The following is a 27,834-nucleotide window of genomic DNA, read 5'->3' as shown; positions in this document are numbered from 1 at the left end:
ATGACTGCAGATGTGCCACTGCTTAAAGCCGAGTGTGTGTTTGGGAGATTTGCTGGATCGAGGTCAGTGGGAGTGGGGCAGGAGAGGCTGAGTGCTGCCACGGGATCATGGGATGCTTGTTGGAATGGACCAGAGTTACTTCGGTGTCTTGTTGGCTGAAGCCCGCCTGGCCTGTGGTGTCAGGCTTCATCTGCCAAGAAAGGAGTGTCTTTTTGTCACCTGACACCCCTTTTCCATCATTGTAACGTAGTATTTGGGGAGCTTTTGTAAAGTCTGTGTATGTGTTTGAGCCATGGTTGTCTTCAGTGCAGAAGATTAAAGCATCATTCTTTGGGAGCAGTGTGCCATCTCATGTGCTTTGGGTCATGGGTGCCCAGGTCAGGATGCGGGGTAGGGGCGGAGAGGAGAACCGCAGCATTTTCAGTAGTAAAACTCACTTTGAAAGATCGAGGTGGAACCTCCTTTCTTCAAAGATTTGGAAAACTCTTGGTCTCAAGTTGCGTCCAAGTGGGTTTTCTTCCATTGGGTGTTTGTAACCTTGGAAGAGTTCCTACCAGGAAAGAGAAAGGGCGAGGGTGTCGTTGATAAACCGAACGCAGCACTAACATAAAGTTTTGTTTTTCCAGAGTCTCCACCACCTCCCTACTCTCGGCTGTCTCCTAATGATGAGCAAAAGCCACTGGGTATGTGTTTTGTCTCTTTTGATCTCCCGGCAGCTCTTTCATGGTGCAGTCCTGGTGTTGGTTCTACGTGGCACATCAGGCAAAAGCCAACAAGTCGGGATTTTATGGCTGCTCATTATTTCTGAGCAAGCATCAGCTGACGGGTTTTAAGAAGTAAATGGATGTCAGTTTATCATACCAAATTACCGTGTAGACACATGCATATTTTCCAAAATAATATGAAGCACTATTTTTAATGAAGGTGTAATGAAAGGTTACCAGACGTCATGTTTTGTCTGCGTGTGTAATCTGTGGGATGACGGAGCAGAGGGGGAGTGGGAGCTCCTGGATGCCATTTCCATAAAGCCCTGGCTGTGCTGCGCCATGGAGGAACCGGCTATTACCCTTTCTCTGCTTATTAAAATGAGACGTAAACTCTTTGAAACTTGGTGCTGTGTAATTTCTGAATGGTGTTTCACTTTTCCTAATGAATTATAAAAGCCTTTTTTTTTAAAAAAAAAAAGGCTAACGAAAGCGGCTTGGGTGGGTAAGCTGGGCATGAAGCGAAGGCCACTGGAGAGCCCAGCACAAAGCAGCCTTGGATCCTGGTCCTCCGTGGTGCATGCTGGCTTGGAGGTGGTTTGAATTGGCATCGCTGCACCCTGACTGTCCTTCCTCTGCACCCACTTCTTGCTCAAGTAAATGGGAAGCAAAAATACGTGAGGGAAGAGAGGAATCCCACCTCCCTCTTGTGTTTCTTGCCGGGATCGGTGCTGTGACTGCGTCTGGAGCGTGGGATTTCTGCCTTTGTCCCATAGTCGGTGGCTCTTGATTTACAGCGGGGGTGATGACGGAGGCAAGCTGCTCTCGCTGCCCATGGGGCAGGGACAGGGAGGAGACAGGCTGGGTTTGCCAGGGCGATAGGAGCGGGACAGCTTGCCTGCCTGTCTCACCCAGCCCTGCGGGAAGGCGGGAGCTGCCCCGTGCCAAAGGTGAGTCCCTGCCCTGCCAGGTCTGGGAGCTGCCTGCGACCTGCCTGCAACGCAGACCGTGCGGGCACGCCTGTCGCGGGGACCGGCTCCCTCATCGCTGCGGCCTGGCTGGCACGGGGCAGTGACCACAGCGCCCTGAATAGCAAAATTCACTGGTCATGGTTTTTTAGGTGTGGAGGCAAAAAAAAAAAGGAGTTGTCCCTCCCTGTACTCCCCCTTCCAAGTTAATTCCATTTAGAAACTGCTTGTGTTGCAGGGAGAGATGATAGTGAGTGACACGTGACTTTATTAAAACAACAGCCAGGGATTGAAATTTGCTTCACTGGCTTGTTTGATTGGAAAAATAATAGTTAATCTGTGAGCAAACAGTTGAGCACTTAATTAGAGGGGTGTAAGCAAGAGAGAATAACAAAGACTCTTAACTTGTTAAAACAAAGTTTCCTTCGCTTCAGCAAAGAGGAAGGAAGGAAGGAAGCAAGAATAAACAGCTTCAAGAATTTTAATGGTGATAATTAAGTATAGTAACTCTGAGTTGTTTAGAGGCTTAATGTAACTTTATCCAGTAAGCACCAAGTTCCTACTTGTTTGATCAACTTAACTGCAGTTATTTTTGTGGTCGAAGCAATTCAGACTTTGCATTTGCATGGTAGAGGTACAAAGTTAATCGGTGCTTTCTGGCCCAGCAGAGAGTTTCTCTTGGGATGGTGATGGGAAGCTGAAGAGTTACTGGTGCTCACGTAGCACTTGCAAACGCAGGAGGACTAAAAGTGCTTTTTTTTTTTTTCTTCTTCCAGATCTATCAGATTCCACATTGTCTTACACTGAAACAGAGGCTACAAACTCACCCAACGTCACGCCCGGAGACTTCTCAGGTTGGCAATGCACCCGGGAGCTTGTGGCTGGGGCAGGAGAGCAGGAGATGGGGTTGGGCTGCTGCTGTTGGTTTATAGTCTTGGTCTGAAAAGAAGAGCAGCTATCGGAGTTGATTGTTCAGAGACGTCTGCGCTCCGCGTGTTGTGATAAAATGCTGGAATGAGCATGTGGGACAAGCGGGCATGTCTGGGAGGTGGCCTCAGGGCCACATGTGGCCCCTGTGGAAGCCACCCAAACCTCACCCGAGTCTGGGGGTCGTGGGCTGGTGTGGGGCTGGGCTGTGCGCCGTCACCATTTTCATGGCAGGAGCAGCGAGGCTGTTTCAAATGACGCTGCTTTGTGGTGCTTCTTGCTAAGTCCGTCCAGCTTGCGTTACCTGTTGGGCCCTGGCCCCAAGTGCAAACCCTGCTTTCATGAGCAGAGCTCCCAGCTACGATGCCATTGAAGCTCCCGAACAAAGCTTTGCTTAATTAGGTCCTGGTTTTTGCTCTGCCCCACCCCTGCAACCTTTCATTCATTTAATAGAGCTCTTTAAGGCCCGGGGTGGTTTTACCTGCAAGCAGGCGGAGAGTTGGGGCTTTCATTTGCTTGGCTTTGGGCTCCAGCTGAAGTGATCGTTTCACGTCCTTCCTCTCTGGTGGCCCATCCCAGGCTGGGGGCTGCCTCCGTGGAGGGGAGGAGGGACCTTCTGTAGGACCAGGTTTAATTTCTCTGTAAGAAATGACCTGGTTAATGGTCTGAGAGCTAAGATGAAGACAGACAAACCTTCATCCCGGTGAAGCTCCACGTGCCTCCTCCAATGGTTGGGGTGGGCTTTGCGGCACATGGGTACCAAGCTGCCGGATTGCTGAGCATGTGGTTGGGGTTTGCTGCTTTCTCTGGGGGATGATTTGGTGGAGGGGACCCTCGGCGTACTGGTCCATTAGCCACGGCTTTTCTCTTCTTGTTCTCTGCCTGCAAGAGTTCATGACCGGTGTGGTGAGACCAGTGGCTCCTTTGGGATGTTTAAACCGATCCTGACTGCTCAGCGCTTTAAAGAGCATTTAAACAGCACGGCACCATAGTGTCATGGCATGGTGGTGCTTTTCCCTCCAGGGATTGTCTCTTCTTCTTCTTTAAGGTTCTCCTGCCGCGGTGGGTTTTGCCGCGGTGCTGCCACGTGCCGAATCCGGCGCGCCGGCCCGCCTCGCTTTTGTTGTGCTGCCAAGTGTCCATAGCAGGGGAACAATTGATAGCCAGGAGTTGGATCGTTCAGGGTTGTGCTATAATAAATAATGCGCTCGCAATTCCTAACAAACATTCCTCAGCCTGAATACACGTCCGTAAAGCTCCCCATGCCCGTGGCTTTTATTGTAACTTGATAATTGCCATTAATTATAGCAGCTGAGTTTGAAAACCGGGGTTCCTAAGGATGTAATGGTTTAGCTTCTCTCACAGCAGAGTCCTTTATGGGACATCTGGTGGATTTTCTGGAATAGAAGAGAGAATTTAACTTTTACTTGAACAATATAATGATAACATGTGACTGAGATTGTACTGAAATCGGATACCTCCTCTCCCCCTGTGTAGTTTCCAATGGTGTAACTTTTAATAAGAGTCTGGGGCTGTGTGATTTATTTTTCCCCAGTGCTCATGATTGCTGAAAGAGGATAAGAGCTTCACTGAAGTTAACCCATACTTGTCATCACAGAGAAGCAGAAGGAAAAAAGACCACTTAGACTCTTGTCTATCTGCCATATTTCAGTTTGTTTATTCTCCATTTCGACTTATTTAATAGGTCTGCTTGAAATGTAGGGCTGTGTAAATGATACACAAAGCACGTGGTCTTCCCCGCCTTTTCTTGTGTGTACCAAAGGAGCTCAATGTGCGCTTAACTCCCGTTCCAAAAATAAGTACGTTTTGGATCTAGCATCAAGCCACTACTATTTATTGCTTCAGCTTTGATCATCAAAAAGGCTTTTCCTACTAAAACCACAAAATTCAATTTTGGATAACAAAGAGAACCATTCTTCTACTGTTATTCGTTTACTTGATGGACTTCTAAACAGGAAGTTTTAGTATGAAGTCAAAAGATCATCTGTGTCATATGTATAAACTTAAAAAAAAATCCTACCCTCTTTTTGAAGTAGACCTTTTCATGGCTATAATACTGCTCTTAAAAATAGGAAAAAGTCTTCAATGAACTAGCAGGCTCGCTATAAAATTTGGACTAACAGTCAATGCTAACTGGAAGCACAAGTGGTGAATAGTTGTGCAGATGCAACCTTCTGTGTCAGGAGCTGGGTCGATGGATGATACCCCAGAGTCCTCTTCATTGGGAGGTTCAGAGCATTTGAGTCAATGAAATGAAGCTGACTGTCCAAGAATTAGTGTCCAGCCACAGCATTTCCCTCGGGTTGGGGATGCTTCTGATTTCTCAGCGAGGTACAATGGCTTGGGAAGATCCGATTTGGTGGGAAAAGGCACTTGGAGGTGTTTGATCCTGAAGTGTTCATCTTCTGAGCTCAAACAGTGTCACATTCAGGCTTCCGAGAGGATGAGGAGCGTCTCCATCTTTTCAGCATTAGATTTATTTCTGCAGCCATGTACTCCTGGGGAATAGAGGTGAAGAAAACGTGCTGGTTTGGGAGTTGTATTTTGAGCCCAGGTGGTTCCCCTGGCTGGGGTTGTGCCCGTCCCCGGGTGCTGGCAGAGCCTTGGCTGCTGTTGACGTCCCTGCAGCTCTCCCGGCCAGAGCTGGGGAAATACCAGCGAAAGGGCAAAACCCAGCAAGGCAGAAACAAAAGCTCAGCCCCGTGACTCATAATTGGTGGAACATTTGTAGTATTTTTTTTTTCTCCTCAGACTTGGCTCCTCTACCACATGCCAAGAAGCTGCTGTACCCGTTAGACTTGCCAGGCTTGTAGAGGGCTGCGCTGCTGCTGCGGGAACTGGTTCAGTATGGTGGGGACGTGCTGGAGCAGATGCTGTGGGCCACGGCCTTTGGGATTCCCTGGCTTCCCCTAAATCCCACAGGACTATCTTCTCTTCCCCTTCCCAGGGAAGGACACTCTCTTAAAGACCATGAAATAGCCCCACTCCTCGGCGCTCACCTTGCACGGCACGCTGCCTCAGTTGGTCTTTCTGGCTAAAAAAGCCCCATAAATTCCTATGAGTAGTGACCAGAGGTCTTGTTAGCAGTGGCATTGAAGTCTGGAAGTCCTAAGGACCGTGCAGGGGAGAGGAAGGGTTGAGCACAGGTAGGAGGGCAAAGCGTGGTGGTGTTGCTTGGGAGTGTCCCATAGTTCTCCACGCTGGCTTTACCATTGCTCATGGCTGCTGCAGGTCTGGAGTGGCTTGTCCATCCTCTGGAGAGTGCAAAAACGTTGGGGCATCAGGTTTTTTTGGAGCCATAATAAATGAGGATGAGTAATTAGTTGTAGGAGCAGACAGATAGTGATGGATGCAGCTCACTGGTCCCCAGCCACTGTGCAGAGGTCCTGCACAGGCTGAGTGTCTCCATGGAAGTTACTTAATGAAGGCTATGCCTGCAGCAGACAGTGCCAAGCTCTTATGATAGCTATTTTCCCTCAAAATGAGCCACTCATCACTAGAGCCTTTCTCATGTGTCCCTACATGCCTGCTCGTTACTCCTCACTTAATCGGGAGTCATACCAGTGTTTGTGTGGAAAGTTTCATTGTTCATATGGAAATGCCTTTGTGAAGTGATGTTGCCCGCGAGGCTCGAGCCCTGTGTGTGGCAGGGTTTTCTGGAGGGAAAGGGCTCCTTGCAGAGCACAAGTGTCCATGTCCAACCCGCCTCCCTTTAGTTCTGCAGCGCGCTGGAGGACCTCGTCCTGCACCCTGTCCTTCTGCCACTGCTTGGCGTTCGAGGATGCTCAGCGCTGGGTGGATTCAAATAGGAGAAATGGAGAAATGAGGGCAGTTTGGTGCTCCGTGTTGCAAACGAGAAGAGAGAAGAGAAATGAGTGCTGCCAGGAAAGAAAGGGGAGCTAGGAATGGGAGAAAGGCAGGAGGGAAGTGGGGACAGCAGTGGGGTTTGCACCAGAAGCAAGAGGCTTTACAGGAGGCCAGGGAAGGTGCTGCTTTAGATTTTTCAAAAAATACTGGGTTTGGGGTTTTTTTTAGACTCTGAAAATTTGCCTCCAGTGTACTTAAAGCTCTTCAAGAGTTTCAGCTCTGGTGAACCCATTTGTAGTTGGGAATGTGCATCCGAAAGAAAAAAATGTGAATCGGTGTTCGCTGGAGGAGTGATTAATTCCTCTCCGCGCTGCGGAGCTGTGGGGAGCCATACTTGATGAAAGTGGAAGTGCACGTGTGAGCCTGCTCTGAGCTGCTCTGCTGAAGTCTAGAAGATGACAGGTTGCACATAGAAATGAGCTTTGCTCAGTGATATATTCTGTGTTACCCCCTCCAAATTTTGTGGAGGATAATTGTTAATCAACAGAGAGAGGAGAATCAGAAACACTGAATGGGCTGGAGCTTGTTTAAATTATTTTGGATTATTTTCAAGGTCTGGGAAGGTGGCGAATTTGCTTGCAGGGGAATGGTGGGACTGAGGGTGTTGGATCTGGGGAGCAAGGTCCCTGTACCCCTGAAGGGAGAAGAAAGGTGGGAGCAGGCCTGTCCATCTCAATTGATGACTCAGCCCTGCTGAAGCAATGCCACGACTCCAAAGTTAGAGCTGGAAGTTTTTTTCTGCTTCCAGCAATATTTAGGATGAACTTAAAGAAGCATATTTTAAAACCCACTGAATGGAGAAAGTGAACGTCTCTCTTCCTCTCCCCCCAGAAATAACAGACTGCAAGGATTTATGCTAACAAGAAAATTTATGAAGATCCTGTGTGTTAGGAGTAGGAAAAAAAAAAGCCTATTAAATATGTAAGGCGGATATGTGTGGAAACTGGGCAAACATTGCCCTTTCCACATTGGGGGAGAGATTGTGAAATTACCTGTTAATAGAGAGGGGGAAAAAAAAGATATTTTTCTCATTAATAGGGTGGCAGTTTCTTCTGGGGGTGAAACGTTGGGTTTGTGACTTCCTGATGATTGCCTCTGGCTTCGACACCTCTCGGTGCTGGGCTCCCACCACAGCCTCAGGTGTGGGTGCTGGATCGGGGTGGCAGCGCTGGGGGCTGCAAGAAGGGTTGGGTCAATCTGACCCAGCAGCACTGTGGAGCCTTTTCGTCCTTTCTTCCCCCCATCCTATTGCAGAAACGTAAATTTTTTATTTTTTATTTTTTTTAAAAAAAAAAGGCAGAGCATATCTGCATCCAGTTTAATCACAGACAGATGTTTATTTGGGCCAGTAATGGTTTTGGTTTCCTTTTTCTTTCATATTTAACTTTAAGTTTGCTGGCGTGTCCTACCCTATGCAGTCTATAACAATCAGGGTTTGGCTAAAAACATTTCATGTCAGAGGAGTGAGCCTGTTGCCAAGAGCTGCTTCTTTGATGCAAAAAAATACATCCTGGAGGTGCTTTGTCAGATGTTTTTATATTAAACATTTTTCCTCCATAGTTTTAGTTTGCCAATGGGAAATAAAATGCATCTATTTTCCAGTGTGCTTCAGAGAGGAATTCTTTGCTCGGTGTGAAGGTTTTCCCCACGTGGCCATGGACGGCCATGAACGTGGGAATCCCCATCAGAGAGCGTGACGGCGCAGCAGCATCCTTCCCGATGGTTGGGAGAACTTCAGAACAACCACCTGCCTTTGCATTGGATTCGTTCATGTGCAGCTTCTGGCCCTGCCTGGGGTTGACATCAATGCAAACTACAGGGTGAATCACAGAATTAATCCCTGAAAGGGAAGGTGGAGAAGCTCTCAGAGATGGCATCCCCAGGCTTTCAATATGTCCTTGTCAGAGGGGTGCAGGTGTGGTGTTCTTTTCTACAACAAATGTCTTTCTGGGTTGATGATAAATCCACTGGAGCCTGTAGATTTATGGGAGGGCTGCAGGGTTTTTTGCATTATGTTTGTGTTTGCCATGGTGGGTGGCTCAGGTGGCAGCTCCTGCAGCTCACATATTTTTTTGTTCTCTGGAGCAGAAGGGGAAGAGAAACAGTCATTGATCCTGCAGCCAGGTGGGCTCCTTATTGTGCCCAAAGCCTGTTGATGTCAGTGCTTCATCCATGAGCAATGTAACCCAGCAGAGAGTGCTCCACTTGGGTTGTTACTATGCATAAAAATGTTGCCCAGAGCATTGAGACTGAGCAAATACACTCTTATTTACCAATTGAAGAAAGAGCACCTTAGATCAAGGCTGGGGAAGATGTTCCCTGCACGCAGCTGTTTCTTCATTAAAACCCTGGAGGGCAACTCACGTTGTGCCACCAAACCCAAGAGCTGTAGTGTTGAAGCCTTCAGGAGCTTACTCTTATAGTGCTTGGAGATGACCACGCTTTGGTGACAATACACCTTTGTGTTGCCACCTGAGCCCAATGTCCTGTCCAGAGAAGCAGGAGAGAGGTGCCGGTGACCCCAGTCTATGCAGCACGTGGGCCTCCGGAAGGAGGATGAAATTTTGGCAGTGGCCATGCAGCTGTAGAAGGGTTTCTGAAGCAAGTGACACCTGTTTGTAAAAAATGTCCTATGGGTTACGAGCTCACAGTGCAAGCCTTTTGCTCTCAAAATGAATTCGGATCTGGGCCCAGTTAGTAACATGGGGAAAGGAAATTAATTTTGTGAAGGGGGATGGACCACTGGGGAATGTGCTGGAGATGGGAAAAGAGATGGTTTGTGCTGAAGGTCTTCCAAGGCGGGAAATAAAGGTTGTTCAGAGGCTTTGCATCCTGTGCAGTGAGAGAGTATCATCACCAGCCTCCAAAATACTGTCTTCCATGAGGGAAGGTGTCTTCTGGGCTGGGAGATAGAGAAATGTCCGGTTGTTATTAGCTGTACAAATGCTTTGTGAGGGCAGTGCATCAATGGTGCCAAGCAGGGAGGATGGGAGGAGCTCCCACAGCATCCTGTACTCAGCTGGGGCTGCTGGGTCCCAGGGACCTGCCTGCCCCGAGGAGCATCTTTAGTGGAGACAGCCCCGGTGATGTTCTTCATCTGAGCTGATGAAATGGTGGTAAACTCCCTTCTTCCCATGTGTTTTTTCCCGGAGAGGAGCCAGGGAGTCCGTGGTTTTCCCAGGGTAGATGTCTGCTGTTGCAGAGCTGTGAATTGAGCTGAAATCTCCCTCGTCACCATCTCTGTTGCTTGCATTGCTTCACATACAAGAACATCTTTTTGACTGTCATCATGGCTGATACTACTGCTTTAACCCTCCAACACAGAGAGCACTTAGAAAAATGTGGATGATCAGATCTGTCCAGAAGAAGGAGGGGGGGGAAAAAAAAAAAGGCAAAACTAGCTGCTAGAGCCTTAGGATCCTCTGTCTGGAGTGACACAGACAGCTTGGTGCACAAGGGGTGGAAGGTTGGTCTTACTGATACTTGGCCCTGTGCCTAATGCAGGAATTAAAGCTGCTTTGCAGATGATAGCTCTGCATTTGTGCATGTACACACAGCTCCCCAGCTCTGAAGGAGAATTTGCCGTGAAGGAGCTGGACAGGATGATGCAAATGAGCGTACCATGGGCAGTATTTGGGCAGCACCATTTCCTTGTAGGCAAAACACTGAACTTCTCTGTACATTTCTGCAGGGAAGGAGGGAGAATTGCCCTTTTTCTCCTTCTCTTACCTGGAACTGGAATGGTTTTTCGCAGCTAGCTGAGATGTTTTCAGCCTAGAAGTTCCTGGAGTAAGTACAACACCCAGATAAAATATGTTTTTGTCTGTGGTTCATTGAGTAGTTATGATGTTTGGCCTTGAATCACAGAATAATCGCATCCCTCACTTCTCCAAGCACCTAAGCATCACACTTAAAAAAAGAAACATCAGGAAGTAAGCAAGTTACTTAAAAGTAAATTAGTTTAATCTTTGTAGCCAAAATATTACATTCTTACACCCTATTAGGAGTTGGATATGGCTTTCAAGGTAGTAAAAGTTCTTTTGATGTAAGTCCGGTTGTGTGTTTTAAACAGTGCATATCTGATGGTACGTCTTTGTTTGAACTTTACTTTTTCTCTGTGCCTGTGTTTTGCTTTTTAAACAGATTCGCTGAATACTGGACATAGTGTATTTATGACCTTTGAAAATGGTGAATGTTTTGAAGGAGGAATTTTGGCTTCTTATAGGGACCTGTAGAGAGAGGCTTGTATTCACAGTTACAGTAATAGATTTTTTTTTTTGTGGCACTTTGATGAGTGAGAGGTGTTTATAGGCTTGATTCATAACTGAGTTACTAAGGTTTTCCACGGAAATAACTTATTAAATCTGTGGCGCTCACCGAAACGATTGAAGTCTGTAGATTTGCTATTCATCAAAGGCACCTCCTTTCCTGGACTCCAATACCTAACTCAGCATTTTACCTCTGGAGGATGCTCAGACCCAAAAAGGCTGTGCGGTGTGGGAGCTTGAGACGTGTTTTAGTAAGAAATTAAAAAAAAAAAAGACAAACTGGAAAGGAGGAGGAAGAAAAAAAAACCCAACCCTTCAGGAAAAACATCCCCTGTCGTTCAGAGCTGCTGATGGTTAAACCTGTTTTTTTGGAACACTGCTTATTTGTGTGGATTTTACTTTGCTGCTCGACAGCCGAAAAGTACATCCCTTTACTGCTGCTGGCCGGGCTGCTGCAGGCTTTGAAGTGCCTCGAGCCCCTGGAACCGCAGGTTCAATTTACTGGCAAAGGAGACTCGGCTCTTTGTCCTTCCAAAGTGCTTGGGATCGGCGGGGATTAGGCACGCGGCTGCTGTGATTCTCAGCCCCGCCGAGCGCTGCTGTGTGTCCTGCCGTGCCATGGGCTCTGGGAGGGAGGAGAGGAGCCTTCTGCTCCCCAGCCTGTGCAGGGACCGAGGTGTTGGGTGGTGATTGAGGATGAAGGTGGAGGTTGGCTCGTTGAGGTCCCACCTTGCTCACAGAACATCATCTTTGGATGGTATTTGTTCCAGCAGCGGGCCATGCTCGCTCTTCCTCCTGTTTTAGACCTTTCCCTTGGTTGATTTCCCCCAAAAAGTGGGTGTTTAGCCTGGAAAACTGCTATGGGAACTGAGTGCTTGGAGAGGGGAGGTTGATGAGTTGTGCAGTGTATCACCAGCGCTGGGGTCCAGGCTTCGGATGCTGAGAACTGTTGAATTCCTGGTTTGTTTGTTTTGTTTTGTTTTCTGTAAGGACAAAAACACTTTGCATGGAAATGCCTGTCTCGGGTGACCTCTTCCAGAGTTGCTAAACACTGACTTGTAATGGCCTTTGCAGGTCCTGGGGCTGGAGCAGGGATTAAATGGTCTCCAGTGTTGAAGCGCTGGAGCATGTTGCTGCCCCCTTCCCAGGGGTGCTTTTCCTTTGGTGAGAAACCAAGCATTGCTTTGGTTTGTCATCCCTGCTGTTGCTTACGGGGAAAATACCAGCAACATCAGAGGATATACTTGCAATTAAAACCAAAGCCCTCTTCCTGCCTCAGCATCTCCTTAATCATCCTTTTTTTTTTTTTTTTTTTTTTTTTTTTTTTTTTTTGGCCGTTTCAAGGCAAGCAGCTTGTGCTGGGCTTTGCTTCCCCAGTGGTGCTGTGTGGTGGGCGCTGGGGTTGAGCCCATATTGGGGTTCAGGGTTATGTCTCGCTCGGGGAGGCTGAGCTGTGGCCGCAGTGATCCAGCATGGTGCCTGGGGTGCGTGACGGTGCCGTGACAGCGTGTTGCTCCAGCACGCTGTGGCCCTGCATCAGGATGCAGCCAGCTGCTCTCTGCTGTGCCCCGCAACAGCCGGGCCAGCCCAGCCAGCCACCCTGAAATAATGCAATGCAGAGGTCTGGCTGTGATCTGCACTCCTTGTTTAGCTGGTGGTAAACAAACATACTGTTTTTTTTAAAAAAAAAAAAAAAAGTGTAAGATTTTAACTCTGACCAGACATGGATTTCTTCTCATACAATAAAACCTGTTCCTGCCTCTCCATGGGGATACAAACTTTAGCTGGGAACAGGCAGTGATGCTTCTCAGCATTTTGAATTTCAGGTTATAAAAGCCCATGTATGAAACCTGCCAAAAAGTCAAAATTCCCAACAACACAAGAGAGTGGGATCAGTGGAGAATTTGTTTAAATCACAGCAGTTTTCTGTTCCTGGGGGAGCAGGAGGCCTTTCCAGATGGGCCCCTTGCAGCGGAGCCTGCGTGGTCCTGCCCTGCAGCATCCCCCAGCCTTCCCCGTGCTGCTCCAAGCGCAGTTCTCAGAGCAAACCCTGGACCAAAGCCCTGCTTCCCTTCCCAAGTGGCAATTCGTGCGAGTGCCCTCATGTCACATTTGCTCTCCCAGCTGGATGCCGACACTCAGCTGGACCCACTGCAGCTTGGCTGTCTCCCTGCCTGGGCTTTGAAGAGCTGGTTACTGCCCTCCCCTTCCTCTGCCTGCGTTCGGGTTTTATGGTTTTGGAGGTGTTCCTCCTCCTCAGTGCTCTTTAGCAACTGAGGAGGATCAGGCTGACCTTTCCTCACGTTGGCTGTGTTTTAGAGGCTGGAGGAGGAGTTGGGGGCTTCACCTGCTGTAGGGGCATCTCTTGATGCAAGGAGGACCACATCAGCGATACCTGGAAATTATTTCTGGCAGCAGCACTGCGGAAGAGTTTGAGACACAACTGTGTTGGTTTTATCTACGTATTCCATTTGCAGGAGCAAAACGTGCCAGCATAAAGGCTATTTTTCAGCTCTTTCCATTTACTAAGGTCTCATTTGCTAAGATTTTTCCATTTGAGGAGCCAAAGAATGTTAAAGACTTTTAAAAAAAAAAAATGCCAGCTGCTTTATGCTTTCACACATAGTGATGCAAACCACTGTTGTCTATTTAGTAAAGAAGAAAAAAGCATTGACTGAAGGGTGTGCAACAAAGCCCTGTAGATGCCTGCATGGAAGTGTAGCACATGGGTGTCTGGTGGGTGACGATAACACTGTGTTGTCTTTAGATTTATTCCACCTGTCTCTGGAGGGTCCCGCAGGGGTGGATATGCTGTTCAGAGAACATCGCTTTTCTTTCCTTTATTTCATTTTTATTTTTTTTCCTTGTGGCTGTTATAAAGCGTGGCCTATTCTGGGGGTGAGCGCCTGGCGCTGCACTCGGACAACAGTCCATTTGTGAGATCCTGCACCGGCAAAATGCAAGTTTGTCCACTTGGAAGAATGAGGCAGTTGATTCGTCTCCCCATGCAGAAAGGCTGAGGGATCTTGGAGCATCCCTGCCTGCCCTGTCCTGCACACAGGCAGTGGTGGCTGGGGAGTCCCCTGGCTCTGCTTTCACTTCTGAATAAATGAGGTTGGTGTCGCTGGTCCCCAGCAATGCCTTTGGGAGCACTGTTCCATCTTCTCCTTGAGCTCTGGAGCACACACAGTCATTGTGCCCTGAATTCTTCATGTGGCTTTTATATCTGTTGCTCTTTGAGTGAGCTCTGTGTGAAAATGAGCTATATGTGGGGTTTTTTTCCCATTCATCTTAAGATCTAGTGAAGCCATGGCATAACGCAAGTTTTTGGAAAAAGGGAACTGTGGAATGACATCGAGCCGCCCCCTGCCTTGTGCTCAGTGCTGGAGGTTTCTTTAGGGTCCAACAGTTGGAAAAGGGAAACAAACATGTAGGGAAAGGTCTTTACAGTAATTAAGTCCAAGCAATAAGCAAAGTGTATGGGAAGTGCCATACTAAAGTGTTAAAGGCACTTTGAAATATCACACAAACAAGTCTGGGGGAGATGACACTGTGTGGGCTTGTTCCTGTAGCACCCTCCTCCTGGGCTTGATTTTGGTGCTCTCAGCTCGTGTCCTAATGTGTGTGTGTTGCCTTATACAGTCTCTGTGTTGGGGTTTTTGATGGATTAAAACCGTAGTGGCCCTTCCGGTGTTTGCAGGGTGTATCGCTTTGGCTGTCCTTGCCCATCTGAAAAGAGAGGAGCTCTCATCCATGCGGACGTTGAGATCAGTGAGCAGAGCTGTGCTGAGTCTCACAGCTAATACTTGCTGGTACTTATAAAAAGTTCAGGCTCCAAGATTAGATCTGGTTGGTTTTGTCCAGTGCAACAACTTGGTGCATCCAGCTGTGGAGAGCGGGAGCAGATGTGAAAATGGGGAGTTTATGTCTTGGACCCAAACTGTCCCTATAAAATGTGTGTCTGCAGCTGCCACTGAAGTCTTGAGCTGTTTCCGCCACGGGGCTGATAATGGTAAAACTGAACCCATGAGGTTTTGATTTTCCCCATTTCAAAACTAGAGAACTCTTTCTAATAAGATTTTATGAAGCCCTGAAAACAAAATGCTGTAGTTTGGAGGGGGATGTAAACATCTGTGCCAGGGTGCAGGAGCAGCCCTTCGTGGGGAGGCCAGGGCTTATTTGTCCCCAAGTGTCTCAGGACTTGCTTTCTGAGATCCGCAAAAAACCCCAACTGAACAAAAAAACCCAACAAAACTTTATGAATCAACCGGGAAGCCAGTAAAAATTAGTAGTAACAAGCTCATTTCAATAGAAATGGGTTTGCTGCTCTGCCGACTGCCAACCATTTATGAGACTGGCTGGGTGCCGGCAAGCAGGGTCCAGCACGCTGCATCCTTCCACCCTCCTGCTGCTGGAAATAATTTGTGACTTAAAAAAAATAAATAACACCATTGTGGAGCTTGTTTTATGGTTGGGGCCTGAGCTGGGCAAGGGTGACAGCTCTAGTTAACTCCCGAGCTTGCAAAACCTGGCTGGGGGCTTTTTCCTCTATCTCAGGTGGGCTCGTGCTGGGTTTCCAGAGTGCAGGTGAGGACACTGGATGCATGTTGCTTCCAGGCATGTCTAGTCTCTGCTCACTGGATCCAGTGGGTGGGGAAGAGCTGGTCAGGGAGGCCGTGCCGATGCAGAGATGTTGCAGGCAGAGTTGGTTGCTGTTAAGTGCCTCGTGTTGAGTAGCTCGACAGCACTTGGGAAAAGCCTTACCTGGGGCTTTGACATTGATGCCTCAAACGTGTCTGCTCGTGTCATATTTTCTGCCCTTTTTGTTCAGTTTTCTTGTGGGGAGTTAAGGGAAATGCTGCATGCAAAAAAAGTGAATAGGTCAGTCTGAATTATAGCAATAACTAACTCGTTGACCTGCTATAACCATCAGTGGCAACTGATTAATGTGATGTGAATGAGTATCGGATCCCTGTGGTGGCACAGCTGTTGTGGATTGGTACCTGCCAGTGTGGAGCCATGGCCTCCCGACATGAAGAGGTCTGGGCAGCCCCTGAGGAGACCAAGCCGCAGGGCTGCTCCCATTCTGGGTCCCCATGCCAGGGTGCGACCTCTCTGGCTCTTACTCCATCCCTTGGTCCCCATCCTCCTAGTTCAGTCAGAGCCATCAGTGTTCCTGTGGTGTGAGCTCTTGTCCACAGGGGACAGGATGATCCTGGGACGAGGGGTGGGCAAGAGGAGTCCATCAGACCACTTCATGTCCCTCAGTGAGCTGGTGATGAGCCATGTGCTTTGCTTCCCAAGCCCATGTCTCTGGTGGGGACATCCCAGCCCCACTGAAACCCAGTTGTTTCCCATTGAGCCAGGTGATGGCTTATTTGGAAGACCATACCCCAAAACAAGCCCTTGTCTGACTTGACCAGTTTTATTAAGTATCACGGGAGGTTCCCAGCGTGGGAATCCATCCGACTTTTCCATTGGCACTGGGCTTTATTTCAACTCTTGCACAGAGGGATGGTCTGTGCTGGAAGCTGGCATCCGTGCTGCCCAACGAGAGCCTCTGTCCATCCCTGGCACGGTGCAGATGTCTTAGCTGAAGCCGTGCCAAGCGTTGGAGATGGCTCTGGGTCTGCAGGCAGCCACAGTGCAGGACATCGGGGTGAGCATGGAGGGGGGCAGCTGTTCGCACCCCGTTGGCAGTGCATCACATCTGTCTTCTCTTAGTCCAGCTGATTTATACCCCTTGAAAGATTTACGGCCATCTCCTGGAAAAAGGGAGCAAACCGGTTTCTGGGATGCTGTGGGACACTCTGCTAAAGCCGGTCGTGTGTGACTGTGGAAACTTCCACCCCAGGGGAGGGCAAGGAAATTCCTTTGTGAGTACAAAGTAAGGTAAAGATCCTATGTGCGTGGTGAGTTGCTCTTCCCCCCATTGTTGAGCTATTTTAATGAAAGGGAAATGTCAGCAAAAGTATATTTTTTAAAAAAAAAGAAAGTCACACATCACTGGTTTTAGAATAGGAGTTCCCTGGGCAGCTTCTTCACCTCTGAAACAGGAAAATTAGAGTCGTTTTTTATTTCCAGGTAATTACGGCCACATATTTTAAAATATCCATGGTCTTTTCCATGTTGAATCATCAGTATGGACCTTTAGGTCTGGATTGAATTCAGTGCTTGAAAGGGTCGGTCATTTGAGACTTTTAACATTAAAGATCTTTGCAAATTAGTTTTGCTCTTGCCATGCTGAATTTGTTTGTGTAAAAAACCTCAGTGGATTTGGTATGTGTCTGTCTTTGAAGGGCTTCGCTTCAAAGGCTGCTTGCACTTGGTATTTTATATGTTGGACTCTGCTGTCCGTGAAGCTCTGCTGCTTCACGGGGAAGCGTCAGCTAATGACTTTGTTAAAACCTGCAGGAAGGAAAAGCTGAGCATAGCTTTTCGAAGCCATCGAGGAAACTGGATGCCTGGGGCTCATTCCTGATAGGAAATTAGTGCTGGAGCTCTGTCAGGGACTTGTATGTGCTGGTGTCCAGTCCACTCCCCATCCTGTAACTCACATGTGAGGATGCACTTGAGCATTCCTGTGCACTAGTTGCATGGAGGCAAGCAGGTATCTACATATGTATATATGTAGATTGGGGGGTGGGGGGTGTAGGGCTTCGGGTGGTTACAGTCACCTTGGGTTTGGTCTGTGCGATTGATACAGTCCTAAACGTGGTTCCCTCCCTGCCCCATTCCTGCTTGCTTTGGCTACAGACAGAAGGAGCCCATGGGTGACCTGCATGACTTTGAGATTTAGGGGTGGTTGGTCCCAGAAAAATTCAACTTTGCAGGCAGAAGCCAACTGCAAGAGATACTTCGACTGTAGCTATTACTCACAAAAAGGTAAACAATAAAAATGATATTGCAGTTTCTCGGTTCTTGGTTTGAAATCTATTTTTTCCCAAAGTTGCTTAATCTTGAAAGCAAAAATGTGAGAAACTGTCTGTCTGTTTAGATCAGATCTGTCACCAAACAGGTTCTGTTCACGCTGGGGAAGGAAGACCTTTCCCATCCAGCCTGATGTATGTGTGCGGCAAATGTTGTTTGTTTAAAATACATAAGCAGCAGCAGCAAAAAAAAAAAGCTGCTAATGGAATGGCTGTCACCTTCCAAAGTCTTGGGCTGCTGAAGGGAGTTGCTTCAGAGCCCAACACAAAACCAGTGAAGGTTTATGTGAGCAGAGGGTGTTGTCTACGGCTTCATTTCTGGTGATGCTTCTAGGCTGCCGTATCTCGCCAACTGCAGGGGCTGCCCTGGCTGGATGTATGCAGTGTGGTCAATCAGGGTTTAAATAAGGACAAACTAACCAACACCAGAACATTTCTGAGAGCCAGAAGCTAATCCCAGATCAGCCACGGCTCGAACCACTGCTGCTCTATCGCTGCCTTGCATAAAACGTTTGTTTTTCTCCTCTTCCCCCCTTTTCTCCCTCTCATTGAGATTTCTACACAATATTATTTTAATCCCAATACTCTTGCCCCTCCTTTTCCCTCTCCCCTTCCCTGCAGGCTCTCTTCCCCCCATGCAGGCTGCAAGAGGCACACAATGAGAAACAGCTGGCTCGAAAAGCGAATTTCCCCTCGGAGGCAGGAGCAAGCTGCGCAGAGGGGCCGGGCGAGGGCGAAGCTGGCACCGCGCAGTGCCGGGGCGTGCTCAGCCCCTGCTTCTCCCTGTCTACAAAATGCTTTTTCTCCTGGCCCTGTCCTCTTTGAAACACATGGTGTTTTTACGCCTGGGGTTTTGGGCTGGCTTCTGAGCCATCCCACGTCGGAGCATCGCCTGGGTGCCCGGGGCGGGCGGTGCGGAGGGAGGACTGGGATGCGGGATGTGCCGCACGGCTTCCCAGCTCGCTGCCGTGGCTCAGCCGCCTCCGGCCATCACAGCACAAGCTTGCTTTGATTAGAGGTTTGTGAGACATGATGCTTATTTGTTTCTCAAGCTCTTCTGTGGGTGAGGCTGCCTCCATGCAGATCCCTGGGTTTGAGTACTTGTGGCATGTTGAGCACAGGAAGCCTCTACTGGGATTTCAAGCCTTGTTTTCCACCCTGTTCAGACACCCAAGAAGGTTTGGGACACTCAGAGGATGCTTCCAAGGCAGGCAAACAAGTTTTGAGGCTTTAACTGCAGGCAAAATTGGTTAAAGCATTAACAACTCACACCTCTCTGATCAGGTCCATCCTTCAGTGCCCCAGAATGGTGCAGGCAGCACAAACTAGAAAGTTGGGGGTTGTACAAGAGCATATATTGGGATTAACAGCTTGTCTTGGGCTCCTCACCTAGGCTGAGGTCTCTGCCAGCCATGCAAGGCAGTGCCCTTCGGTCGAGCCCTGTGGATGGCATATGGAGCTGCACATGGGAGTGGTGGTGGTTTATTGCCCTAAGAGAGGGGGAAGAGCGTTTCTCCAGTGCCTGGGTGGGTGCATCCACCTGAGGGACACAGTATGGTCTTATCTTGGAGCTTTTATTACTGATTCCCCTTTAAAGCTGCATTTAATGCTTACGTCATGTGAATAAGCTGAGATATTGTGTAAGGATGTAACATACAGGCAGCAGAAGCAGTTTTCCGAAGTGCTGTGTCTTTGTCCCGTCTTAACTGACCGTACAGTGATGGGATGGCACATCTTCGGTGCGATGCTGTGAGTGATGCCGAGTCGTACACAACTGGAGACGTTTGTGGTCTCCAGACTGACTTGAATTGGTGCTACAAAGTCAACAGTGAGCCTTAAACGCAGATGCGCTCCCAGACTTGGTCACCCCGATACCTTGAATTATTTTCCTGTGGTGAGATGAAGCAGACTGTGATGCAGGGAGAAATTCTCAACAATTCAACATTTCAGAGCTTCAGAAACATGATTTCTCTGGCTAGCTCAAGCTAGCAGCTCTCTGCAAAAGGGGTGATGAGAAAACGTGTGCCGTGTGTACTGGGATGCCTGTGTGCCCCCTGGAGTGCTCTGGCCATTGCTCCCTTCCTGAGGTACTGTCCAGCCCAGTGACATTCCTGCAGTGAGGAGGGGGAAAAATCAGGACTGGTTTCTTGGAAACACGGCGACTCAAGTACTCCCAGAGTGGTGCCTCTCTGTTTTGAGTAAGGTTGTGGGTGTTTATTTGAGGGAAGAGCTGCTCAGCCAAACATCCTGCTTTTAAACTTGCCTTTGCAGCAGTCGGAAAGATGCCTGCAGCTATATTTGTGTGCAGCCTCCGACTGCTGTTGGGAGCGTTTGTCTCTGGGCATGGATGGGATTTGCAGTGAGGGCTTCGGTATGGGCTCCATTCCCTTTGGGTTTCTGCTGCATTAAAAGCTGTGATTGCCTCGTCTTTGCACTGGAGAAGTGCTGGCTGTTGTAGCACGCTTCCATCAAGAAGTCCAGCATCAGGCAGGGAGCTGGGTGTCTTGCAGGGCTCTGAAAATCCCACCCCTTCCCCAAGGCGGGTGTTTGAGCCCTGAGTTTTGAGACAAAATAAAAGGCAGTGGGAACTGCCAAGTTTAGAGGGAGAGATCTTGGTTTTGGGTCAAAACCACTGTGTTTTTTTTCTGCTTGTTTCAGTCCCAAACGCAGTTCTGCCAGAAACTTGGCTCAGCTTCACCAGCAGAATTAGGAACGTATTTGTGTTTCGGGGTTTGTAAGGAAACCTGAAACCAGGTGAGTTTGGCCAAGGCTGGACTCTCGCTGGGGAAGGCGCGTGGGGCTGCACACCGCTCTCCCCATCCTCTACTACTCTCCATGCTGTGGAGTAGAACAGGGAATGTTCCTGAGGGAGAGTGCAAGCAGGACTTATTTTTGTAGATGTCTTTCTTAGCAACAGGGCTAAAAAAGAATCGGTGCTCTGCCTCTTACACTGCATGTGAAAGGAAACCCTTTTTCTGCTGATGCAGATACTGGGTGGGATGGGTCTCTCTGTTCAGCAGCAGCTTGGGTTTGGCCATCACAGTATTCTTCAAACTTCAAGGGAAGTTAGCGGCAACTCTTATTTTTAAAAATGGAGTCTGAGGTAGGGGATGGATGAATATGAGTTGTAAATTTGCCATCTCCTGTACACCACAGCATCGTGCTTTTTCAGCCCCTGGTTCCTCTAAATAGTTTATTTAATCTTACATTGACTGCTTTTGATTTTTGGAAGGCTAGAGCATGTGGGTTGTAGCCGTTAAAGACTATCGGGGTATCTCATTTACCTTCTCCAAGGCATGGGGGTGTGCTTTGTTTTTAGCAGTACTGAAAGACACTGAATTTTGAGGGCATCCCTTAGTTAAGCAGGTGCAGCTAAATGCCACCAATTACACATCAATTTTGTGCCTGACGATAGAAGGATCCATTGATCCATTAAAATTTACAGTCCTGTGTCCAGCTTGTTTTCACATCCAGAGTAACCTATGAGGATGACATATTGCCCATAAGATATGAATTACTTCAGTGAGATGTTGCTTTTACATGTAATTCAGGAACTGATAGTTTTTGGGGTCATTTTGATGCTGTCTGCTTACCAGTCCTCACTACCTTACAGTAATACAAATGTCCATGTCTGAGCAGTTCTTCTAGATACTTAACTGCAGTCAGTGGGGAGAAAAAGCCACTTTTAGAGCACAATTCGTCTTCTCTGTAAGGGAAAAGTCTAGAAGTCGGATGAGTTGTGCCCCACATGTGCTTATTTCTAACCATTCGCTGCTGGGAGAGTGCAGCCGTGAAGGTCTGGTCTTGCTCACATGGACCTGGGATGCTGTGATTTATCCTCAAGTCAGCCAAGCCAGCGGAGGGGATTTGGGTGGTTGTGAGGCATATGAAAGAAAGAAAATAAACGATTTTTAAAAGAGGGAAATGGACCATGCTGGCCACTGAAACAAACAGCAAAGTTCTCTGCAACTTCAACCAGCACTGGACTATCTCCAGTGTTTAATAGCAGTTGGGAGCATGATGTCAGAGGCAGAAAATAGCACCTGTTGTTATCAGAGTAAAAGTTTAATTTCTTGTAATCTTTTCCTGGGCTGCCTCCCCTTCCAACATACCCCGCGGAAACCTGCAAGCAGATCTCCAGCCCCTTCCTGATTGTTTTTCCAGCTCCATTACACAACGTGCGTTTGTTTGGTTTTGCAAATTGGTCATGAGCAGTGTCAATAGCTGGAGATACACAGAAAGGGGAATGGACTTTATTTGGGTTTTAGGGCCTTCTAAATGAATAGTGCCAAAGTAAATACGGAGTTTTATACTGGGATGCGCTAACTAAACAGCCCTGCAAGCTCATGGGGAGAGGTTCAGTGGAGTACAGCGGGGATGAAACCATCAGGGTACCCTGAGCATTGAGCGAGACTTGTGAAGACTAATGTCCCCTTGGGTCTGGGTGGTTGTTTTTTTTCTTTAATGATGGATTTACAAGGAAGTAAGAACATAAGGGCTGGTAACAACACCCTGGGTGACTTAGCCCGCTTGCCTTCTGACTTTGGAAACTGCACTATGTTTTTGTCAAGCTACATCTTAAAAAAAAAAAAATCAGATTTCCATTCCTCTGCTACTGCTTCATTGTCCTGCAATAGAAACCTTTCTAGTGTTTCTACTCTAAATGGATTCATGGCAAGTTTATCACCATTTATTCTGGATCTCTTTGTAGCTACTCATTCCCTTAAGCTTTTGTAGCACAGGCTGGGAGAGGGCAGGTTAGAGCTTCCTTGCATCACGGGGCTTGAGTTGTACCTGCTCAGCAAACTCAAGGACTTTAGAAGGACACTTCAGTGAATGAGACATCCCAGATCTGCATGGTCTGAGCATGGCTCCACAGTCACTTTAAAGCTTTACCATCACCTCGCATCATGGTGGCAGCAGGGCACGAGTTTCTTTGCCATCACTGTTGGCTGCAAGCATTAAAATGACCTCAGTGAGACTATCGCTGGGAAGCAGGGAATGTCCAAAATACCTGTGGCCAGATCCCTCCACCTGATCCACCATTACATCGTTAAAAGAAGGAATCACACATGAATTTGAAGCTTGTTGGAGCTGTTTCATGGTGCTGATGGCAGAGCTGCACTCTGTGTTTGGATGAGTAAGGCTGACTTCATCACTGACGGCAGACTGGAACGGCTGGAGCATTTCTGAAAAAGACAGTTTGAATGCCCAGGCCAATTTCTGCTCTGAGTTACAGCTGTCTAAATACAGCCATGGTGAAGTCAGTTAAGTTGCTTCGAATTTCTGGTCAATATTTGGAGCAGAACCTGGCTGTCCCCATGTGCAGCATGGAAGAATTCATTTGTAAGGAAAAGAGGAAGATATAATGATGGTTGAAGAATAAATGGGGATTGCTCATCATGAATTTTTACTGTCCTGAAGGAACTTTCCCTTTAGAAAACAGGTTGCCCTCAAATAGCTGTGGTTGCTTGCTGAGGGCACTGGGTTATGACAATAAATAAAAGTGAACAGTGCTTCTAGAAATGTGAGGAATGTGAAAATATTTAAGTGATTTAGTACAAGAAAACTTTATTTAAACATTTAATCGAAGAGCACGCTTTCATCTTTAAGACATTAGTGTTTGAACTCCCATCCAAGTTTTTTCTGGACTTTCTATGCACTTCATCATATACAACAGAAAGCTTTGCGAAGTGAATAAACTTCTAGTTCCCCGTTTCCATTTGTTGTTGTTGTTGCCTCAAACACACCTAAATTACAGTAAAGAAGCTGTTCTGGGGAAAAACTGCTAAATATGTTATTTCCTGTGTTAGATAAGAAAATCTGCATTTATTTGAAGAATTTGAGCTGGGAAACACCATGTCCAAGCAAATCTCATAAAGCTGCACAGCTTTCCATATGGAAACCACCCTGAATACAGATGGCGTCAGTCGGCACAGCATCTTTTTTTTTCCTAATGCAAGGGAGTATTCACCTCTGGGAAGTGAATCTCTCCAAACAGCACCCCCAAGAGTGGCTGCAGTGGATAGTTGGTGCTGGTTTGGTTGCAGTCATCTGTACCAGTGAGGGATGCAGAAGTCATCTGTAACGAGTTAGGCTTTGTTTCAAACCTGCCACACAGCATTTGAAAAAAACCCAAAACATTTAATTCTTGAAATGTATTTGTATTAGTGGATGATTTTGGACTTATATAATTTTTGTCTGTATGATATTAAATCTGGTGCTGCATTTCAAAGAGAAAAATCTCAGGACTTCATAATGCCAACCACTGTGCAGTAAAATAGATTTTTTTTAAACCAGTGACACCGGAGTTAAACTTACTGCAATATTTGTTGCTGCACATAACCACACTCTGTTTTGGGGTGAATGAAGGGGATCAGCTTAGTAATTATTTCCGTAAGATTGTGACCTTAGGGCCCCTTGGGTCCAGCATTAGCATTGGAAATGTCCCTGTTTGTGTTCTTAAAACCGCCTAAGCGTGCGCTGCTGCGATGGCCTGCCGTGCTCTGATGGGGAGATTTATGCTTCCTAAGTACATTGTAAAAATTTTATAAAGTAGCTTAAATATTTACACAACAAGCATTTAAGGAAACAGTTATGTCTCTGAAGGAGTTGCTGATCCTCTAGGTCCATCAGACCATGGACGTGGGGGGGGATGGTTTAACTCTCTGACCTCCAGGAATTTCTTTTTTTCACCTAACTGTTTTTAAGCAGACGAACAAATGGAAACTCATACACAGGAACCTATAAATAATGTTAATGGCCTGGCTTGTATCCTCAAAAGCCAGGAAATTTAGGAACATGATAGTGAGCTGGCCCTTTGCTCAACGAAGAGTAGAAAATGTGGCTGGGAGGAGATGCTGGCAAGGACAGCACAGGTCCTGGGGGTGACATGTCTGTGTCCCCAAAGAAGGAGGCATGATGGCCACAGCCACAGCGCTGGCAGGAGGCACCTGACTGGAGGCGCAGCAATCGCACGCGTGAGGTCTTGTCTCCGTGCAGGGTTTGATTAATGACTTGCAGCCTTGGGGGGTTCCTGTTGCAAGGTTTGGGGGTTCAGGTGGTGCTGGTGTTACGGTCTGTAGATGGCTGGTTTGACACGGGTGCTCTTTCTGAACATGCACGGTGTCCAAAACACAGGCAATTGTTGCATGGTGGTTTTGGGGACGGCATGAGCATCTCCAGCACTTTCACCCTGCCCTTGCAATTACTCTGATTATCCAGTCATGCCCCCTGCAGCATCCCGCTCACTGCTGGGTGCTGAGATGACTCATGCCACACTGCTGAACATGACTTGGGGGGAGCTTCAGCAACAGGCAGGGCTTTGACTGCTTTGCCTTGCACTGACCTCAGGATAACCACCTTTCTTTTGCTCCCAAATTCGATTTTGCAAGGCTCCAGCGATGCTGTATCTCCAGCATGTCTGTAAGGTGCCTGTGCAGCTTTTATTTCTTGCTTCATCCAGCATGAGTCTGTGCAACTGCCTGTTTTGCAGCCTCAGGAGGTGCTCAGTCCTGCTGTAGGAGCCTGCAGCTGCTGGTGATGATGAGCTGGGCAGCCTTTGCCTTCATGGATGTCTTAAGGATGATGTGTGGGTCTGGCCAGGGTTCATCTGCTTGGTCTGCTTCAAGGAGAACAGCCCAGACCCCTCAGGACAGCCATTCCCTTTCATTTAGGGTCGGCAAAGGATGGATGCCCCCTTGGATGGCAATGGAAAAATTGGAAATAGAAAAACTCACTGAGTGGGGAGCAGCGGGGTGAGTGCCTGCCTGCTCTCCACCCCCTGGCACCCACCGCCCCTTTCTTTGCTCTTCCTGAGATGCACAGGGGTTTTTTTGTTTTGGTCTTTTTTTCCTCCCGCTCGCACGGCAAACGGATGTTTAGATCAGAGAGGAAATAGGATCGCTGTTTTCTCTGCTCCTCATGAAGCAAACAGCCCTTCAAAATAACTCCGATGTCGTAAGTGCCAGGAAAAATAGCAAAGCCAAAACGTTGTAAGCAAATAATTGGTCTTTTTGTTAAAGGTCTCCTCTTCAGCTCCAAGTTTGCATATTGGAATGGTTGTTTTTAGGTTTTGTTTTGAGGTTTTGCAATGATTTTCAAAGCAAACAGATTCAGTATGTGCCGGACAAGAGATTTTACTGATCCCAGCATGCTGCTTCCAGGGGATTTCCCTGGGACAGTGGAGCTTTTGGGTGGGAAATTGTAATTACTGCAATTCTGGAGCTAATATTTGGACCTGAAGTGCCCAGTGATGGGTGGAGGAGGTGACTCCAGAGGACGAGTGCCTTCCAGGGTGTCCCTGCAGCAGGAGCCCACCCAGCCAGACAGTCCCTGTCCCTGTCCTGCAGCCCCCAGCTCCAATGGACACCCGTACGGGACCACGCAGGATGGGGGTAGATGCCACCAGCCCTTCCCCAGACTCCATCCTCAGGCTGGCTCCTGGTCTTATGCAGGGGAGCAGGATGCGTTTAAAATACAGAGTGATGAAGTGTCACCTGGACTGAGCTATTTCTCAGACCCACAGCCATCTCATCCCAGCTTTCAGCTGCTCGGTCTCTGAGCAAAGGGCTGGCTTGATGCTGTCTTGGAAGCACGGGCTGCAGACCCCCAGGGGTGTACCCAAGCCCTCGTGGCTCCCAGGGCTCCACAGACACTGCCACCTCACTGCCCACTGCTGTGTGGGCATCCGGGTGCGGCCGTGGTGGAAAATCCTGGATTTTGCAGGTTTGGTGGGTCCATTGCAGAGGATGCGGGGCCGGGAGCGGGTCCTGCTCCCTCTTTATCTTCCTGGGAAAGGCTCGTTACCGTAATGACTGCAGACACTGTGGTGTGCTGAGATGGAGAACAGGGGGAACATGTACTTTTTTTTTAGATTTATTTTTTCGCTTGGAAATGCAGCCTCTCACAGTCGTGCTGTCACAGTTAAAATAAGGTTTAAATTACAGGGCTGGCTGTGGCTTTTTCCCTTTCTTTCAGAATTTTTGCCAACTTGCAATTTACTTAATGAAATCCTGCTATTTCGTTTAACAGGGATATTTTTTGCAGATGTTGATTTAACCCAGCTTTATAAAATATGTGAACTGTGCAGTTTCTTTCCTATTTTTAACAATTTAAGGATTCTAGTGCAGGAACTTGACAGAGTTTGTAATGTCGATAGCATTGGTTTGTTTGTACCTTGCAAATACCAGGGTTGAATGATGAGGCTTTCACATCATCTGCAGCCCCATTGGAAATAGTCAGAAATGTTGCGATAATGAGCAAAAGTTGTCCAGAGTGGGAACTGTCTTACTCATTGGAGCTTTGTGATTGTATTTTTGCAAAATATCTGACCCTGATTTTACACTCAGTTATTCCTCAGGTTTTGTGCAGGGTAGCTCTTTTCATCCATGTGAATACTTTATATATATATTACATATATATATATATACAGAATGGAGAAGAGAAATGGGTCTGGTTTAGGTTGCTGACAGGCTGCTTTTTAGTGTATAATACCAGGCGTATTTCCCCCCAGTATGCATTACTTTATCTTTTAAAATCGATTTCCCTTGAGGGGAGGGGAAGAATTTGGTATTTCTCTTTCAGTGCTGGGCTGTGTTGATGGGTGTGCAGTCTTGAACTCATTAGCCATAACGAAGCGTTCACATGCTCCGTTAATCTCCCTGTCCTTGATTTACAAAGAGCCCGACCTGCTCTCCTTCCCATTTTCCTCTCAATGGGAAGGTCATTTGCTTTGGTGTACTTAATTTGCAGTTTATAACTGTGGCCTGTGCATTACCCCCCCCCGCAACGTCTCATCGGGGAGTTGCAACCATGAACCTGGCATAAGTTGGTGTCCTGAAAAGGTTATTTTTAGCTTTACATTTCAGCTGCCCTCCAAGAAAGATGAGAGCTTGCCCAAGAAAGATGGGAGGGTTTTTAATATGAACAAAGACCCTGCTTGAGCTCTGCTCATACACCCACAAATTATTTTAGCTGGGTTATATAGAATGAGCGTTACTGGAAATCAGGAGACCCGGAGCTAATGCTGGCAGTGTCTCTACCGTGTTTCTGGCTGTGTCCCTGCTATACCTCATTAATCCCTTTCTCTTTGTACATCCCGAGTGGAGTGTCGGGGCGTCTGGGATTCATATTAGTACAGCAGGACAGG

General features: G+C 47.6%; 1 protein-coding gene across 1 annotated transcript in view; it reads left to right on the top strand.

Annotated features, from left to right (window-relative positions):
- Window positions 1-383: 383 nt before the first annotated feature.
- SMAD6 (SMAD family member 6) overlaps window positions 384-27,834 on the top strand; it is a 39,762-nt gene continuing 12,311 nt past the window's right edge. Inside the window, exons 1-3 of the mRNA XM_026856040.1 lie at window positions 384-390; window positions 627-683; window positions 2,449-2,526. Coding sequence (XP_026711841.1) covers window positions 384-390; window positions 627-683; window positions 2,449-2,526 — 142 coding nt within the window. The remainder of the gene's footprint in view (window positions 391-626; window positions 684-2,448; window positions 2,527-27,834) is intronic.

The sequence above is a fragment of the Athene cunicularia genome (genome assembly GCF_003259725.1).
Source record: "Athene cunicularia isolate RWA chromosome 10 unlocalized genomic scaffold, athCun1 chr10_part1, whole genome shotgun sequence".
Classification (NCBI taxonomy): Eukaryota; Metazoa; Chordata; class Aves; order Strigiformes; family Strigidae; genus Athene; species Athene cunicularia.
Note: the sequence above shows the minus strand (reverse complement) of the source record. Positions and strands in the feature narration are given on the sequence as shown.